Consider the following 15631-nt stretch of genomic DNA (forward strand, 5'->3'; position numbering starts at 1 on the left):
AGAAATGTACTGCAGCAATCCGTCAGCTTGCGACTGGACAAACGACGGATGTGTTCGACGAATACCTCCACATTAGAGAAAGCACTAGGAGAATGTGCTTGATCCAATTCTGTAAAGGCATCCGGGCAACCTTCACAGACGAATTTCTCCGGAAGCCAAGCACGACAGATTGCCAATTTATGCTCTGCCTTCACGAAGAAGTGCACGGATTCCCCGGGATGCTTGGCACGTCGATTGCATGCACTGGCAATGGAAGAATTGCCTGGTGGCGTGGAGGGGGTCGTACACGAGCTGCTACAAAGGCACCCACCCACCGTTATACTCGAGGCTGTTGCCGACAACCGGCTATGGATCTGGCATGCGTACTTCGGGGTCCCCGACTCGAACAACGACATAAACGTGCTCCATCAATCCGACCTCTTCGCCGAAGTTTTGGATGATAAAGCGTCGACCATGAACTTCACTGCTAACAACCGGCGCTATAAAATGGGGTACTATCTTGCCGACGGCATCTACCCGAAGTGGCCAACCTTCGTGAAGACGTGCACCAGGCCTGTGAACGCAAAGCATGCTCTTTTTGCGCAGAAGCAGGAGGCTGCTCGGAAGGATGTGAAGCGAGCGTTCAGGTTTCTCCAAGCGCGCTTTAACATTATCAAAGGCCCGACTCGTACGTGGTTCATGGAGAGCATGGTCGACATCATGTATACGTGCATAATCTTGCACAACATGATTTTCCAAGACGAAGGACCCGAGACGGGAAATTGGTTCGATCCTAAAGCCCCCGGAAGCTCAACCGCAAGTAGTTCGCCTCGAAGTGGAATGCATTCGTCTATACAAGAACGATTGTCTATTCGGGCAAGGACACGTGACTCTACTGCCCACGCCCAACTCCAAGATGATCTAATTGAGCACATTTGGGCATACTTTGGCAACCGGTACACGCACATCATAGTCGGTAGAAATTAAATTATGTATTTTTATTTTTTAGGATTTTTAATTATGTTTTGTTTTACTGTTTTAAGAATGTAATGTTGTAATTTTATTTTATTTAATGAAATGTGTTTTATTATTTGAATTTGTTGGAAATAAAAAAAATGAAAATGAATTTAGAGCATCAAAATATACAGAGTTGAATGACCTGACGTGGACTTCATCAAACAGCGATCGATGACGTTTGCTTTTTCTCATACGCATCTATTATAAATTTGGTTTGACTAAGATTTTCTTCCGTCCGTGGAATTTTTATGGTTAATAATTTGCATTTTAATTTCTAATATTTTAGATTATGTCTTTTTTTATTTATTTTGCCATGAATTTAATTATGTATTTTTTTAGGATTTTAAGTTGTATTTTTATTTTATTTAATGAAGTATATTTTTTATTAATTGAATTTGTTGGAAATAAAAATAAAAAATGAAATTGAATGAATAGTAATTTAATAGACGGATAAGAGATAGAGGGTATAGGTTCCGTCCCTTAGTTAAGAGATGGAGTAAAAAAGTACAGTGGGGCCCATGAATAATAATTTAAGAGACGGTTAAGGGACAGATAAGAGACAGCGTTGCAGATGACCTTTGGTAATGGAATGTGATGTCTATTTATTAAAAATAGTACAAGTGGAATGAAATATTTAATGCTGGATGAGCGAAAAAAGAATAGACATTTAATAACGGGCATAAAGAATAGATACATAGGAACAAACACAAATAATATTTACTCCATATAATGGAGCAAACCAGAGAGTTTATGAGAGCAGAGCAAGAAGGCCCCTCCCTTGAGGTGCGCCTAAAGAAAGTCGGGGTAACAAACAACTTTAGCTTATTTGTTGCATGTGATGTTGTAGTGAAAATCCATTGGTGTGGGGTTGCTACGATGGGTTGGCGAGGAAGAAGGCAGAATACGAAGAGAAGGCCAAGAACAAGGAAGCACATCTCCACAAGAAGACTGAAAAGAAGAGAGCTAGCGTTGCAACGCAAAAGATGCTCAAGGCCAACCATTAGCCTCGCCCAATTCTTTTGTTTCCCACTTTGATTTTTTGATAAATTATCTCATCATATATTTAATGTGAAAACTAATTCAACTGAACATAAAAAAAGACAATATTGTTCATTATTGGACTCATGTGATGTGTGATCTCGATCCTTGTTTAACTTATAATCCCTTAAACTTTCGTTAATGCTCCTTCAGCTGCCGGGATATCACATAGTTTACCAAAAATGTTACGAGGCATCAAAAAACAGAATCAATCTCTTTTTCTCCTTCAAGCAAGATCAATCGTACAAACTAGGATAAGAAAACCCTCTTTCGCACAGAACATACAGAAACACATGATGGCCATAGTCTAACGTTAATATAGATAATAAGACGAGTCATAACCTAGAGCAATAAGATATAATCTTGAAGGTTGTACGGTATACCATCCCTTTAGAAGTTGAAGTGGCATCAGATGCCCAATATGTTGGAAAGTCGAGCATCATATATAAAGCTTCTCATTACCAACCAAGACCATGATTGCATCTGAACCCCAACCTTCAATCATCTCCCCTCTTCCACGGGTAGCAACTTTCCTGCAACTGAAAAGGTGTTAGAGAGTAGAGCATGAAAAGATACAAGATATACGAACAATCTGACTGTTTATAAAATGAGATATGGGAAGAAAACATCTAATACAGGAAATAAGAGTTCCAAAACTTGACAACCTTACAAACTTCAAATCGTGGATCGAATAGCAATCCCTGCATATCACTGACAGTATACAGCCTGGTCAATTTGTGGTGGGATTTGCTTGATTTCTGTTCCTAATTCTTATTCAATCCTATACCTAAAAGATGGTAAATTTTGAAAAACATATTAATCTCTATTAACAATGAATTATATAAACAGTTACATAGAAAATATGGATTGAAGTGCATACAAATTAAAACGGTCCTCATAGGTGATGAGATTCACAGCTAAGCCAAGGTGTCCAAATCTTCCGGATCGGCCAACCTTCACACAAAATGAATAAAATATAGTGAAGCAGGCAAAACACTAACATGAAACCTTATATGGAAGTAAAAACCTCACACATACCCTGTGTAAATACGTTTCAGAATTCTTAGGGATATCAAAGTTGATTACAACATTGACTGCCTGGATATCTATCCCTCTTGTAAACAGATCTGCAACATAAAAAGAGGAAAAAATAAAATACCAAATAAGATAGTTTAGAGCATAAATGATCATAAAGATATGATGTATGAGATTGTCATAAAAAATTGTGGCTAAAAGCCAGACCCCAAAGTAGGCCATTTCTATCAATCTACAATATAAAGGCATACAAAATTCAAGGTTCCAAAAGAGATTTGTTAGCAGACCCTAAAGTAAGGCCATATAGAATACCATCATTCTTACCTGTAACAGTACCCAACCAATGTTACACTTTGAAAATGGACTCAAAATAACAACCAAAAGAACACAATCACGGTTCAGAGTGAGGAGAGAATATGGTTTCTGAACAAGAGAATCGGTAAAAGAACATTAGGGGAGCAAAAAATCATGCATGTCTAATTATCTATATGCGTGCAAACACAGCATAGAGAAAGAGAGTGAGAGAGATTGGAAGACACACCATGCCCGAGCCAGATAAGAGTAAGGGCATCCACCATGCAAGTAATAAGAACAACATAGTTTATGGTGGCTTTCTAAATTATTGATCATCATTTTCCAATTTTCATACAATCAGAACAATATATATAGCACTACCAAGTACCCGATAACTCACAAACTTCTCCACACTGTTGGTGACCTCACAGAAAAATTTAAAATGGGGCAAGGGAGAAGAAAAACATCGGAGTTTCAGATAGCCCTTAAAAGAAAATATCGCAATTTTTGTTACATGTCGGCATGTTGCAATTAGAACATGGTGTATCCACCCATTGCCTAGTACATACCAGTGCAGACAAGATTCCTGCAGGCACCATTACGGAAGTCATGAAATACTCTGTTGCGGTGATCCTGAAGCATCTTAGCGTGAATGTAGAAGCAAGAGTAGCCAAGTTCTGTGATTTTCTTTGCAAGAAGTTCCACCCGATTCACAGAATTGCAGAAAATAATAGACTGGTTTATTTGAAGCTGCGCCAAATAAAACAGATATATCAAAAAAATCATCAAATCTGGTGAAGTCATCCCCCGAGTCCCAGACAATAATAGAACAGCCAGATAGTTGGTTCTAATTAATTAACCTTTGAAAAAAGGGTGTTGAGGCAGTGAACTTTCTGTCTTTCTTCAACAAAAACATAAAACTGGGTTATACCCTTGAGGGTAAGCTCATCCATAAGGTTGATGATATAGGGTTTTCTCAGGTATCGTTCTTTGAAATCTTTTACTGTAACAGGAAATGTAGCTGAGAACATAAGAATCTGACGGCTTGTGGGCATAAAGCGAATCAACTGCTTGATAGAAGGTTGGAATTCTGGGGACAGAAGCTTATCGGCCAGAAAGAAATCAACAGAATAAGGGTAACTTTTTAGCAAACAGTCACATTTTTCTGACAGCTTAAATGGGGTATGAGAAACAGAAAAATCAGAAATGTACAAGAAAATGATGTTCTGATGAGTGATGATTATGCTAAAAGCAAATACTAGCAACCAGCAAAGTCAGATAAAAAGTACTTCCTCCACTAATGGACAGTTTATTCTGATGTTAACTGTTTTTCATGTCTCGGCAACCTTATCCAAGATTTTCATATCTGGAATCATCTAGACACTCTGAGTTTAGCACATCACAAATGCTCAATAAAGCCTTTGGCGAGAGCTACCAACCACATACCCAATTTCTAATCCCATCAAGGTTAAAAGAATGGAGTGATACAAGAAAAGAAAAGGAGTCAAAATAAGTAGTCATGAAAGGTTAGTATGCCTTGAATGTGTTTCCTAATTGGGTTAGGATTATGGTTCCGAATTAGGATAGAATCTCATATGTGTCTATTTATATGGGAGTAGGGCACATATGATCTGAGATCCAATCTCTGTAACCATAATCTGAAAATACTTTGAATAAAATTTGTTCTCCGTTCCTGCCCGTGAATGTAGCCAATTGGCGAACCACGTAAATCTGTGTCAGCTTTAAGTTCTTTCGTTTGTCGATTACACAATTGCCCTATTTTGTCACAACAAACTGGTATCAGAGCCTGGTTTTCGGACTAGGGTTTAGATTTCCGCATCTGTTAAGAGTTTGTGTGTTAATCAATCAAGATGCGATCTCTGTTGAAGCAGCAGGGATTGTGGGAGCCGCTAACGGAAAAGGGAAAAGCGAAAAAGGCAGACGAGAAGGATGACGAGTGGGTAACCCTAGGTGAAAAGGCTCACTCGACAATCATGTTGTGCCTGTCTGACGATGTTATCATCGAAGTCGCTAATCAGGAAACTGCGGCTGCCCTCTGGACGAAGTTGGAGAGTTTATAAATGACGAAGTCTCTAACCAATAAGTTGCTTCTGAAGCAACGTCTGTTCCGATTACGCATGCAGGAAGGTATGCCCCTTCAGGATAATCTGAAAATTTTGAACAAAATTTTGCTGGATTTGCGTAATGTTGATGTTAAAGTAGAAGATGAGGATGTTGCTTTAATTCTGCTAGTTTCTTTGCCTGAGTCGTACGAGAATTTCGTTGAGTCTTTTATGACTGGGAAAGAAACTCTGTCTCTGGAAGATGTTCGATCTGTTCTCCACATCAGAGAAGATCGGCAACGGACAACTAGTTCAGCCACAAAAATTCAGGCGTCGGGATTATCTGCTACAGGGCAGAAGAAATTTGGAAAGAAGAAGTCAAACTCAAAAGGTTTCAAAGGTGGCGACATCTGCAGATATTGTAAAGAACCAGGGCATTGGAAGAATGAATGCCCGAAGAAAAAGGATGCCAACGGTTCAGCAACTATGGCTGAAGCTGATGACACAAACTCTGAAGATAGTGTGGCGTTGGTTGCAGATGAACACCACACTGTAATGATGTGTGGATTCTTGACTCAGGAGCATCGTACCATCTATGTCCACACAGGGAGTATTTCGCCACTTACGAGCGGATAGATAGAGGCAATATTACCATGGCCAACAGTGTTGTCTGCAAGGTGATTGGCATTGGCTCTATCATGATAAGAACGCATGATGGGGTGTTCTGCACCTTGAACGATGTCAGGCATGTTCCACATATGACGAATAATTTGATATCTCTGAGTACCTTCGACAGTAAGGGACTCAGCTTCAAAGGTGAAGGTGAAGTAATGCATATTATGACAGGTTCGAAGGTGGTTCTGACAGCCTTGAAACGTGGTACCTTGTATGTTCTGAAAGGTTCCATCGTGACAGGCTCTGCTGATACTGCATCATCTGAGATTCCAACCGAGAATATGACAAAGCTATGGCATATGAGGCTAGGTCATATGGGAGAATGAGGGATGCAAATTCTGTCAAAGCGTGATTTTCTCTCTGGGCATAAAGTGAAGAATCTGGATTTCTGCGAACACTGTGTTTTTGGGAAGCTTCATCGCAACAAATTCCCAAAGAAGGTTGTTCATCGGACCAAGGGGACTCTAGAATACATTCATATGGATTGTTGGGGTCCATCACGTACTGAATCTATTGGAGGTCACAGGTAATTTGTGTCGATGATTGATGACTACTCGAGGATGACTTGGGTGATTATGATGAAGCATAAAGGTGATGCCTTCGAGAAGTTCAAACAGTGGAAGACCTTAGTGGAAAAACAGACAGAGAAGAAGATCAAGCGATTGAGAACTGATAATGGTCTGGAGTTCTGTTCGTCTGAGTTCAATGAGTTTGGCAAGAACGAGGGGATTGTTCGCCACCATACTATTAGACATACACCGCAGCAGGATGGTGTGGCAGAACGCATGAATCAGACACTGCTGGAAAGAGCGAGATGCATTCTTTTCCAAGCTGGTTTGACTAGGAAGTTTTGGGCAGAAGCAGTAAACACGGCGTGTTACCTGATCAACCGTGGACCTCACACTGGCATTGATTGCAAGACACCTTATGAGGTATGGTCTGATACACCTGCAGATTACTCGTTGCTAAGAGTTTTTTGGAGTACTGTTTACTATCATGTGAGCGAAGGTAAATTGGAACCAAGAGCTAAGAAGGAAGTATTTGTTGGTTATGCAGAAGGAGTTAAGGGGTATAGAATTTGGTCACCATCAGAGAATAAAGTTATTCACAGTCGGAATGTGGTGTTTGATGAGAAATCTATGCCCAGCTCTGTTGAGAAGACTGTCGGTGTAGAGGATTCTGGTAGTGTTGATAAACAAGTGGAGCTGCAAGAAGATCAACACACTACTGCTGAAACTACTAGTTCTAATATTCATCCAGAAGCTCGTCAAAGAAGCATTGCTATTGACAGAGCTAGGAGGACAAGTGTGAAGCCTCCGTTGAAATATGGCTTTGAGGACATGATGGCATATGCACTACAGGTTGCTAGTGAGGTGGAGGATGGACCATCCACTGCAGAACCATCCACCTACAAGGAAGTTGTTTCGGGCAGTGAGCGTGCTAAATGGCTCGCTGCAATGGGAGAGGAGATGGAATCTTTGTGGAAAAATCTGACTTGGGAGCTGGTCAAACGGCCTAAGGGGAGAAAGATTATTACTTGCAAATGGATCTTTAAGAAGAAGGAAGGGACCACAGCAGATGAGAGTGTTAGATACAAAGCTCAGCTAGTTGCAAGAGGGTTCACGCAGAAGGAGGGGGTTGACTACAATGAGATTTTCTCGCCAGTGGTCAGACACACTTACATCAGAGTGTTACTAGCGATGGTTGCATATTATGATCTGGAGCTTGAGCAACTAGACGTTAAGACAGCTTTCCTACACGGATTGCTTGAGGAAGATATCTACATGACTCAGCCAGAGGGATTCGTGGTTCCTGGAAATGAGGATTATGTTTGCAAGCTGAAGAAGTCCTTGTATGGACTAAAGCAATCTCCAAGGCAATGGTATAAGAGATTTGACAGCTACATGGTCCAGCTGGGATACAGCAGGAGTCCGTATGATTGTTGTGTGTATCACAACAAAGCTGATGATGGTTCTGTGATCTATCTCGTTCTGTATGTAGATGATATGCTTATAGCTGCAAAGTCGAAGCCTGAAATTCAGAAGTTGAAAGCTCATCTGAGTGCTGAATTTGATATGAAGGATTTGGGTGCTGCAAAGAAATCCTGGGCATGGAGATTTCGAGGGATAGAGAAAAGAAGAAGCTTTCTTTGTCACAAAAGAACTACATTGAGAAGATTTTGTCAAGATTTGGCATGTCTACGTCAAAGGCTATTGATACTTCAAGTGCCATAAACATTCATCTGTCATCTGATCATGCACCAAAATCTGAAGCTGAGGAGGAGTACATGTCTCGAGTTCCATACTCTAATGCAGTAGGGAGTCGGATGTATGGTATGGTCTGCACTAAACCAGACATAGCACATGTTGTTAGTGTTGTCAGCAGGTTCATGGGGCAGCCTGGAAAGGAGCACTGGCAAGCTGTAAAGAGGATCTTTCGTTACTTGAGAGGTACGTTAGATGTTGGTCTCGTTTATGGAGGTGATACTCACTGTTCTGTGATTGTCTATTCTGATTCTGATTATGCTGGAGATGTTGACGGTAGAAGATCTATGACTGACTATGTTTTCACTCTTGGTGGTTCCGTTGTTAGTTGGAAGGCAACTTTGCAGGCTGCAGTTACTTTGTCTACTACTGAAGCAGAGTATATGGCATTGACAGAAGCTGTTAAAGAGGGAATATGGCTGAAAGGGCTAATTGGTGATCTTGGTCTACATCAAGAGCAAGTTGTTGTGTTCTGCGATAGTCAGAGTGCTATCTTTTTAGCCAAGGATCAGGTCCATCATGAAAGGAACAAGCATATTGATGTGAGGTATCATTTTCTGAAGAATGAGAAGAGAATTGAGGTGAAGAAAGTAGGTACTACTATTAATCCTGCTGATATGTTCATCAAGCCGGTCCAGCAGAGCAAGTTTCAACATTGTTTGGACTTGCTTAACGTCATGGCTGTTAATTGCCCGAGGAGGGCAAATCTGAGGCAAGAAAGGAGAAGTCTGGTATCTGGCTGATAGAGTAAAGGCCGGGAATTGTTCGAGCACAAGGCGTGCTCAAGAGAGCTGCTCCAGATACACACTCACGCACTGTCACGCCCACATTTTCTAAGGATAGAAAATACGGTTGATCGCGACTAGGGGAAGATTAAAGAAGTGGGGAAGAAAGGGGAAAACAACACAACTCGACCATAGCTCAAAACAAATGAGAATAGCTCGAATAAAATCAGAGTATCATTTCAACAATCAACAACTCCAAATGAAAATATCTCAATAATACACGAACTCAAAAGAAACAATATTTAGCGGAAGCATTTCGAGAGTAGAATAATGCTATGTATGAAGACACAACATATTCTAGACATTTGATAGACATTATTCACTTTTATGCTCAACACCCACCGCGCTCGTCACAGCTCAATCTGCACATAGAGAAAACACATACAGGGCTGAGTACTTGATGCACTCAGTGGACTCATGCCGAAAACATTTTATAAAAATTATTTATCATGCCATTAACGAGTGACCTCGGGGTTTTAACTTTGAAAGGGCCCGAGTCACTAAAACATCTCACCAACAACATCATCATCAACATCACCATACCATATCTGAACATACATGACAAGGAATGTGGCCACATTCCAAGCCACTAGACCGGCCAACTCAAAGAGATAGCGCACGATCTACGGGGTGTACACTAGCCTGAGTAGGGACTCACTCCCTAGTCAGACCCGAATTCGATTAACCATACATGGCGAAAGCCACTTCAGATAGGTCCCATAGCAACACAAAAAAAATATGGCATGACAAACATATTTCACAAAAATAAGTATACTTAGGACATAGTCCTTATTTAAAAAGAAAGCCCACCTCATTCGTTTAATTTTCTGAATTTGAATTCCTTATTTCGACTTGGATTTTGTCCGCAGAGAAATCACTCCTCGAGTCCATGTTTCTCTTCTCTTTCATTTATTTTCGTGGCCGACCATCGCGTTCCCAACTCCATCGACCCAACACTCCCAAAACTATTTTCTCCTTTTTGATTATCAAAAGCCTAAATATTAACTACTCCATTCCAAATCCTTTATCAAAACCCTCTGCCAAGATAAGCAATTTCCCATTGGATTTACTAACCCAAAAATCAGTGTATTCCCCAAATTCCGAAATCACATTGAACTCCAATTCCACTCCTAACATCATTCTTCTTCTTCTACAAAAAAAATGTGTACAGCAACGTCTCTATCTCCCATCTCTCTTAAAGTGAAATCAACTGGAAAAAAAAAGCCTGTAATATTGGTCCCCTGAACCTCATCTGATCACGGAACGCATATCTCTGCTTCACTCGCAACGCCTTCAACTCTCTTACTCCTTCCTAAATTCACATCACATATTTCACTTTCTCCCTCAATCTTACATTCATCTTCTTCTCCAGAAACAACACCCATCTCTCTGTTTCTCTAAATCTTCTGCCACCAAGCAGACCCATTTCACCCTCTTCTTTCTCCATTGATCTCGCTGCTACTCTCAAGTTTGCCTGCAGCGCTGTCGCTCACACGCCGTCGTCTCCTTCCTTGCTCTCGACACCGTCTTGCTCGAAAGTCTGTCGCTGCCTCATGCTCCAAATTGCAGCGCCGTCGCTAGGGGTGGGAAATTATACCGAAATACCGTAATACCGGACTTACCGTACCGGAAAAATACCAAAAATATCGATTTTTCGGTATACCGCAGTTTCCGGTACGGTATGATACCGTACCGCAGTGTTTCGGTACGGTAACAGTATCAATTTTTCTATACCGCGGTATACCGAATCCACGGTATACCGGTATACCACGGTATACCGAAACTTCGGTATATACCGAATCCACTGTATACCAGTATACCGTGGTATACCGATAGATTATTATATATATATATATATATTAATATTAAATATGTTGTAATATATATATTACATTTATATATATATTATATTAAAAAAAATTAATACATCAATTAATACAATAAAATTAAACATTCAAATGATAATTTATTCAAACAAATTCAAAATTAACCTGAATTATTTTTTTATCAACTCATCCTATTAATTATAATAAACACAATAACACATAACACCGAAAGAAGATTGGAAATACGATATCGGGAATATGTTTCAACAGAGCACATTTGAAAGAATTTGTATTAACTCACACCATTTAGTATATGATTCTTTGTGTAATGTCATATTCCAAATATACAAAGTAATTAAAAATTTTGTTTTATTCTTCGTCCCACTTCATAAAATGTCAATTAAAAATACGTGCAGCTGAAAATGAATCTAATCGTTTAATTAGTGTTTAATTCATTGTATGTTATCTTATTTTATATACTACTTAAATTGAAGGATGAATAAATAGGATACTGATCAGTAATTCTTAATTCTTAAAGAGAAATAAATGTCCAATTTAAATTACTAACTAGTGTCACGCCCGTGCGATGCACGGGTCATTTTAATTTCTTCATATTTATTTCATTTTGCGAAATAAAAGTTGTGAAATGATAAACAAAAGAATATTCGACATCCTCTTACTTTGGATTATACTTTTTCAATCACATTAACCCCACATAGACACAAGAGTGTGTTTAAATGCTACATTTTCTTAAAAATGTCAATACGATCACATTAAAATTTCAACACATATTTGTGTTGACATTTTAATAAACTGTCTTGACATTTAAATATCAGACTTAAAATTAAAAAGCATTTTAAATATGTGAAAATATGAATTAACCATTGAGTTATAACTGTAGGAGCAAGTTTACATTGCAATAATTTAATATTGCACTGGTGAGACACTTTCTAGTCGAGATTCATTTCATTGCAATATAGCGACCCTATACACTAAAAACCCAAACTTTGAAACCTAAATCCTAAACCCTTAACTTTAAAATATACTCATCATAACCAACAAATGAGCCAAATTTTGATATATGTTGAATTTTAGTATTTTCACATTAAAAAAATATTATTTGCTAGTATTTTAAAAATTTATTCAAATCAAAGGAAGACCGTGCCTTGTTAATATTTTTGAGAATTTGTATGCATGTTTATAATGATAGATTGAAATTAAAGTCTAGGGGGAAAAATTGAATCTTTATTTCATTACACTTGTAAATCTATTTGGAGATTTTATTTATAAGACCAATTATTACTACTATTGGTCTAAACAGCCAAAAATAATCAATAAGTACCTTCATATTATCATTAACCACGATTATGGGATAAAATTCTGAATATATGTAATCAAAATAATCCATAAATATATATTAAAAGATACTTAAAGATCAACATCATTGGCAACAACAAATATAATATGATACTTGATAACATGCTAACCAAAATATAAAATTGAATAGAGTGATGGACGAATTACCGATAGCAAAAAATAATGAACAATCGAGAAACCAATTAGTAAATGAACAAATCAAGAAACCAATTATTTTTCGGTATACCGTAATAACGGTATGGTAACTGTATCAAAAAATATCATACCGAATTTCCGGTATACCGGAATTTCGGTATACCGAAAATTCGGTACGGTATCGGTATTGAATTTTGTCATACCGTACTTTTCGATACGGTATGCGGTATGGCACGGTCGGTACGGAATACCGTACCGACCCACCCCTAGCCGTCGCCGCTTCCATCTCCTTCGCTGCCTTCCTCACACCGCTGTTGTAACTGTATGCCGACAGCTTCGTCGCTGCTCTGTCTTCATCGCCAGCAGCCCGCGCTCCTTACTTTTTCCCTCAGTCAGATTGCAGCCTTGCTGCTGCCACGGTGCAGTTGACGTCGTCACTGCTGTTGTTCGAGATTCACCGAGTAATGTCGTGGCCATCCCGATCAGCTTCGCTCCGCCGTTGCCGCATGCCTGCTCTTCTCCTGCGCCGCTGCATCACATCGCCCTTTCCAGAGCTCACTCCCTCACGCCGATTTCTCCCCTGTCGCCATCGCCAACTACTGCTGCTCTGCGAAATTTTGTGAACAACAGTTCCATCGAAAACTTCTTCTTCTCCCAAATCCCTCTCTTTTTCCACATCCTACTATTCTCGGTGATCTTCATAATTTTGGATTGACAGGTGAGAGGATTTGTGGAAAACATTAATATGAAAAACAAATACTTTGGGGAGGATATATCACTACGGATATGCGTATATGTGAAGATTGGATTTATTTGTTGGAGATCTTTAAGGAAGTGGAGATGTTGATGAAACCGAACAGAGTGAGAGAAATAAGATTTGCATGATTTCAAATAAAAAAAATTGGGCTGCAGAGAAATAAAGAATTGGTTTTGGCCCAAAATTTTAAAATTCATCTCTCGATAAAAGAAATAAAGGCCAAAAATTTTCAGATGCACAAACGACGTGCCTTTCAAGGACAACTAAAAAGGTAGAAAAAGTCGGGGTATTACAATCTACCCATCTTAACAAAAATTTCATCCCGAAATTTGCTTACATCCTTCGAATAAAAAAATTTCTCCATGAACTTGTAATCCAATTTCCAAGCAGCTTCCTCATATCGCTTAATAATTAATAACTATAGCTGAAAAAGTATCATCCCCTAAATTCCTTTTGTCATCCAATTCTCAAACGACTTCCAAGTATTCACGATGTTTCCACATACATCACTTTCACGGTTTCTACGAATTTATTTCTCAGCTCTTGCACAATCCAATCTATGATAGCCTCGATTTTTTTTTCATAATTCAAAGTATGAGTACGAGCTCTATTGCTCTCGATCGTAAGGCTCCATTTCCTTTCTCTTACGGTAGTTATTAAAATCTTCTCTATAATGTTATTGTATACCACTGTTCGTAAACACTCCGTCTCTCATTCGTAAATCTTGTATCAATCAACCACTTATATCGATATTCCGTATAGTACTAAAAGGTTATTGGTCGTAAAAGCATTTTCACCACATTTTGTTTCCCAAGATCTAATATCTAGATGTATAGCATAATGTTCGATCCCTTAGCAGCTCGCTATAAGCGATACGTAAAAGCTGAAAATTTAACACCTCGTGTTCTTGGTTATATCGATGCCTCTAGTTAGTGTATCACTTTTACGCATGTCTGATTATAGAAACTTATTCCCCGTGTGCATTCGAAAAGCTCAACCTCACCCTTTCCTCCATGTCCAGTAACAAGAACTCAAAAATTGATCAAGCAGTCTTACTTGGATATTAACTGATTTCAAAATTGTAGCAACACTGCTGAAAGTGTCTTAATCAGAAAGGCTGCAGAATTAATCAAGAAAACAAGAACAACATTTCTAGCTCGACTCTTTTAGATCCCATCACCAACTTACAAAAATTGGTTTGAAGAGAAATAAAGCAGGGTCTAAGTTCCATTGAACTTATAATTTTCATTCTGGGAATTAAGGTTTCAGATAAACTCATAAAGCTTGAGACTTTACTTCTGATGCGAGCTCGAAAGAATATGAGATAGGTCTTGAAAATAGGATGAAACTGAATTAAGTCTCAAGTTTCATAGTAGGCTGTCAAATAAGATATTTAAATTGTCAAATCAAATTTGCAAAATTTCGGCATCAATGAATGATGGTTCAAACATGTCATGACATGAGATGGTCAATTGTGGGAGGATTTAGAAGCATAGACCAATGTCATAAAGTAGCACTGATCATGGTTCGACAACATCCGGTTATTGAATAATGAAATCACATCAATGGATTCACAGGTTTGCAACCAACATGAAGTGAACTTTTTAGGAAAATCAGCTAGATCAAACATGTTAAGGAAAAAGAGAACACGATAGCCTTAACTTGGTGTTGCAGAAAGAAAAAATCAATGAGCATGAAACAATATATGAAGTGAAATTGAGCTAAAAAGAATTTCACTTCTGAAAGGAAGAACTTGCCGCATGCATAGTTACGAAATAAAAAGGTGTACAAAAGTTCCAAGAAGTATATTCCATCCTTTGAAGAAACATGTATGGAGATGTGATAATACTGAAGGTTATAACTGCAAACAACTTTAGGAATGAAGTTCAATGACGGAAGCTCATAAGGTCAAAATATTATCCTTTCGAAAGATGAATCAAAGAAGACTACTAATCAAGATGTCCAAAGTTACAAAGGCAAGCACCAATTTTCAAGAACTGAAAGTGAGTCATGACTCGATATAGGAAAAGAAAATAATGGACATTACTTGCGAATTGTGAGTCAGACAAGGTCTTAAATAGACAAGGGCTCACCGTTAATTGAAAGGTTCAAAAAAAAAAATCTTAGAATCCAAGTAAGTACCGTTGATTCAAATCATTCATTCTAGCTATGAAAGCCACACTCCCTCCCTAGTCTTTCTGAGGCCGAACATGGTAACATCGTTCTAAGAAACTGTGGATTCCAAGTTGATATTCATCACGTCATTGCAACAAAATAATTGTAGTAAGTCAAAAGCCATATCTTCATAATATTATTGCGTATTATAACAATCATTCTCTTAAAACATTTTAATCATCCGTATGCTTCTCTGCCTGCTATAAAGGTC

General features: G+C 38.6%; 1 protein-coding gene across 5 annotated transcripts; it reads right to left on the reverse strand.

Annotated features, from left to right (window-relative positions):
• Positions 1-2234: 2234 nt before the first annotated feature.
• Positions 2235-4719, reverse strand: LOC121769235 (DEAD-box ATP-dependent RNA helicase 8-like). 5 transcript variants are annotated; one of them, XR_006043523.1, is made up of 6 exons: positions 4224-4714; positions 3933-4113; positions 3073-3161; positions 2915-2988; positions 2700-2821; positions 2235-2567 (listed from the first exon to the last, which is right to left on the reverse strand). XR_006043523.1 is itself a non-coding variant. In XM_042165985.1 (6 exons), the coding sequence occupies exons 1-6, from the start codon at positions 4416-4418 to the stop codon at positions 2532-2534; spliced, it is 627 nt and encodes a 208-aa protein (XP_042021919.1). In that variant the 5' UTR covers positions 4419-4719; the 3' UTR covers positions 2235-2531. The 5 variants fall into 5 exon arrangements, 3 of the variants coding, with proteins under 3 accessions (XP_042021919.1, XP_042021928.1, XP_042021911.1); XR_006043525.1 differs by having other exon boundaries at positions 2235-2573; XM_042165985.1 differs by having other exon boundaries at positions 2235-2573; positions 2700-2745; positions 4224-4719.
• Positions 4720-15631: the final 10912 nt, after the last annotated feature.

This window comes from Salvia splendens, chromosome 2, assembly GCF_004379255.2.
Source record: "Salvia splendens isolate huo1 chromosome 2, SspV2, whole genome shotgun sequence".
In the NCBI taxonomy this organism is placed as follows: domain Eukaryota; kingdom Viridiplantae; phylum Streptophyta; class Magnoliopsida; order Lamiales; family Lamiaceae; genus Salvia; species Salvia splendens.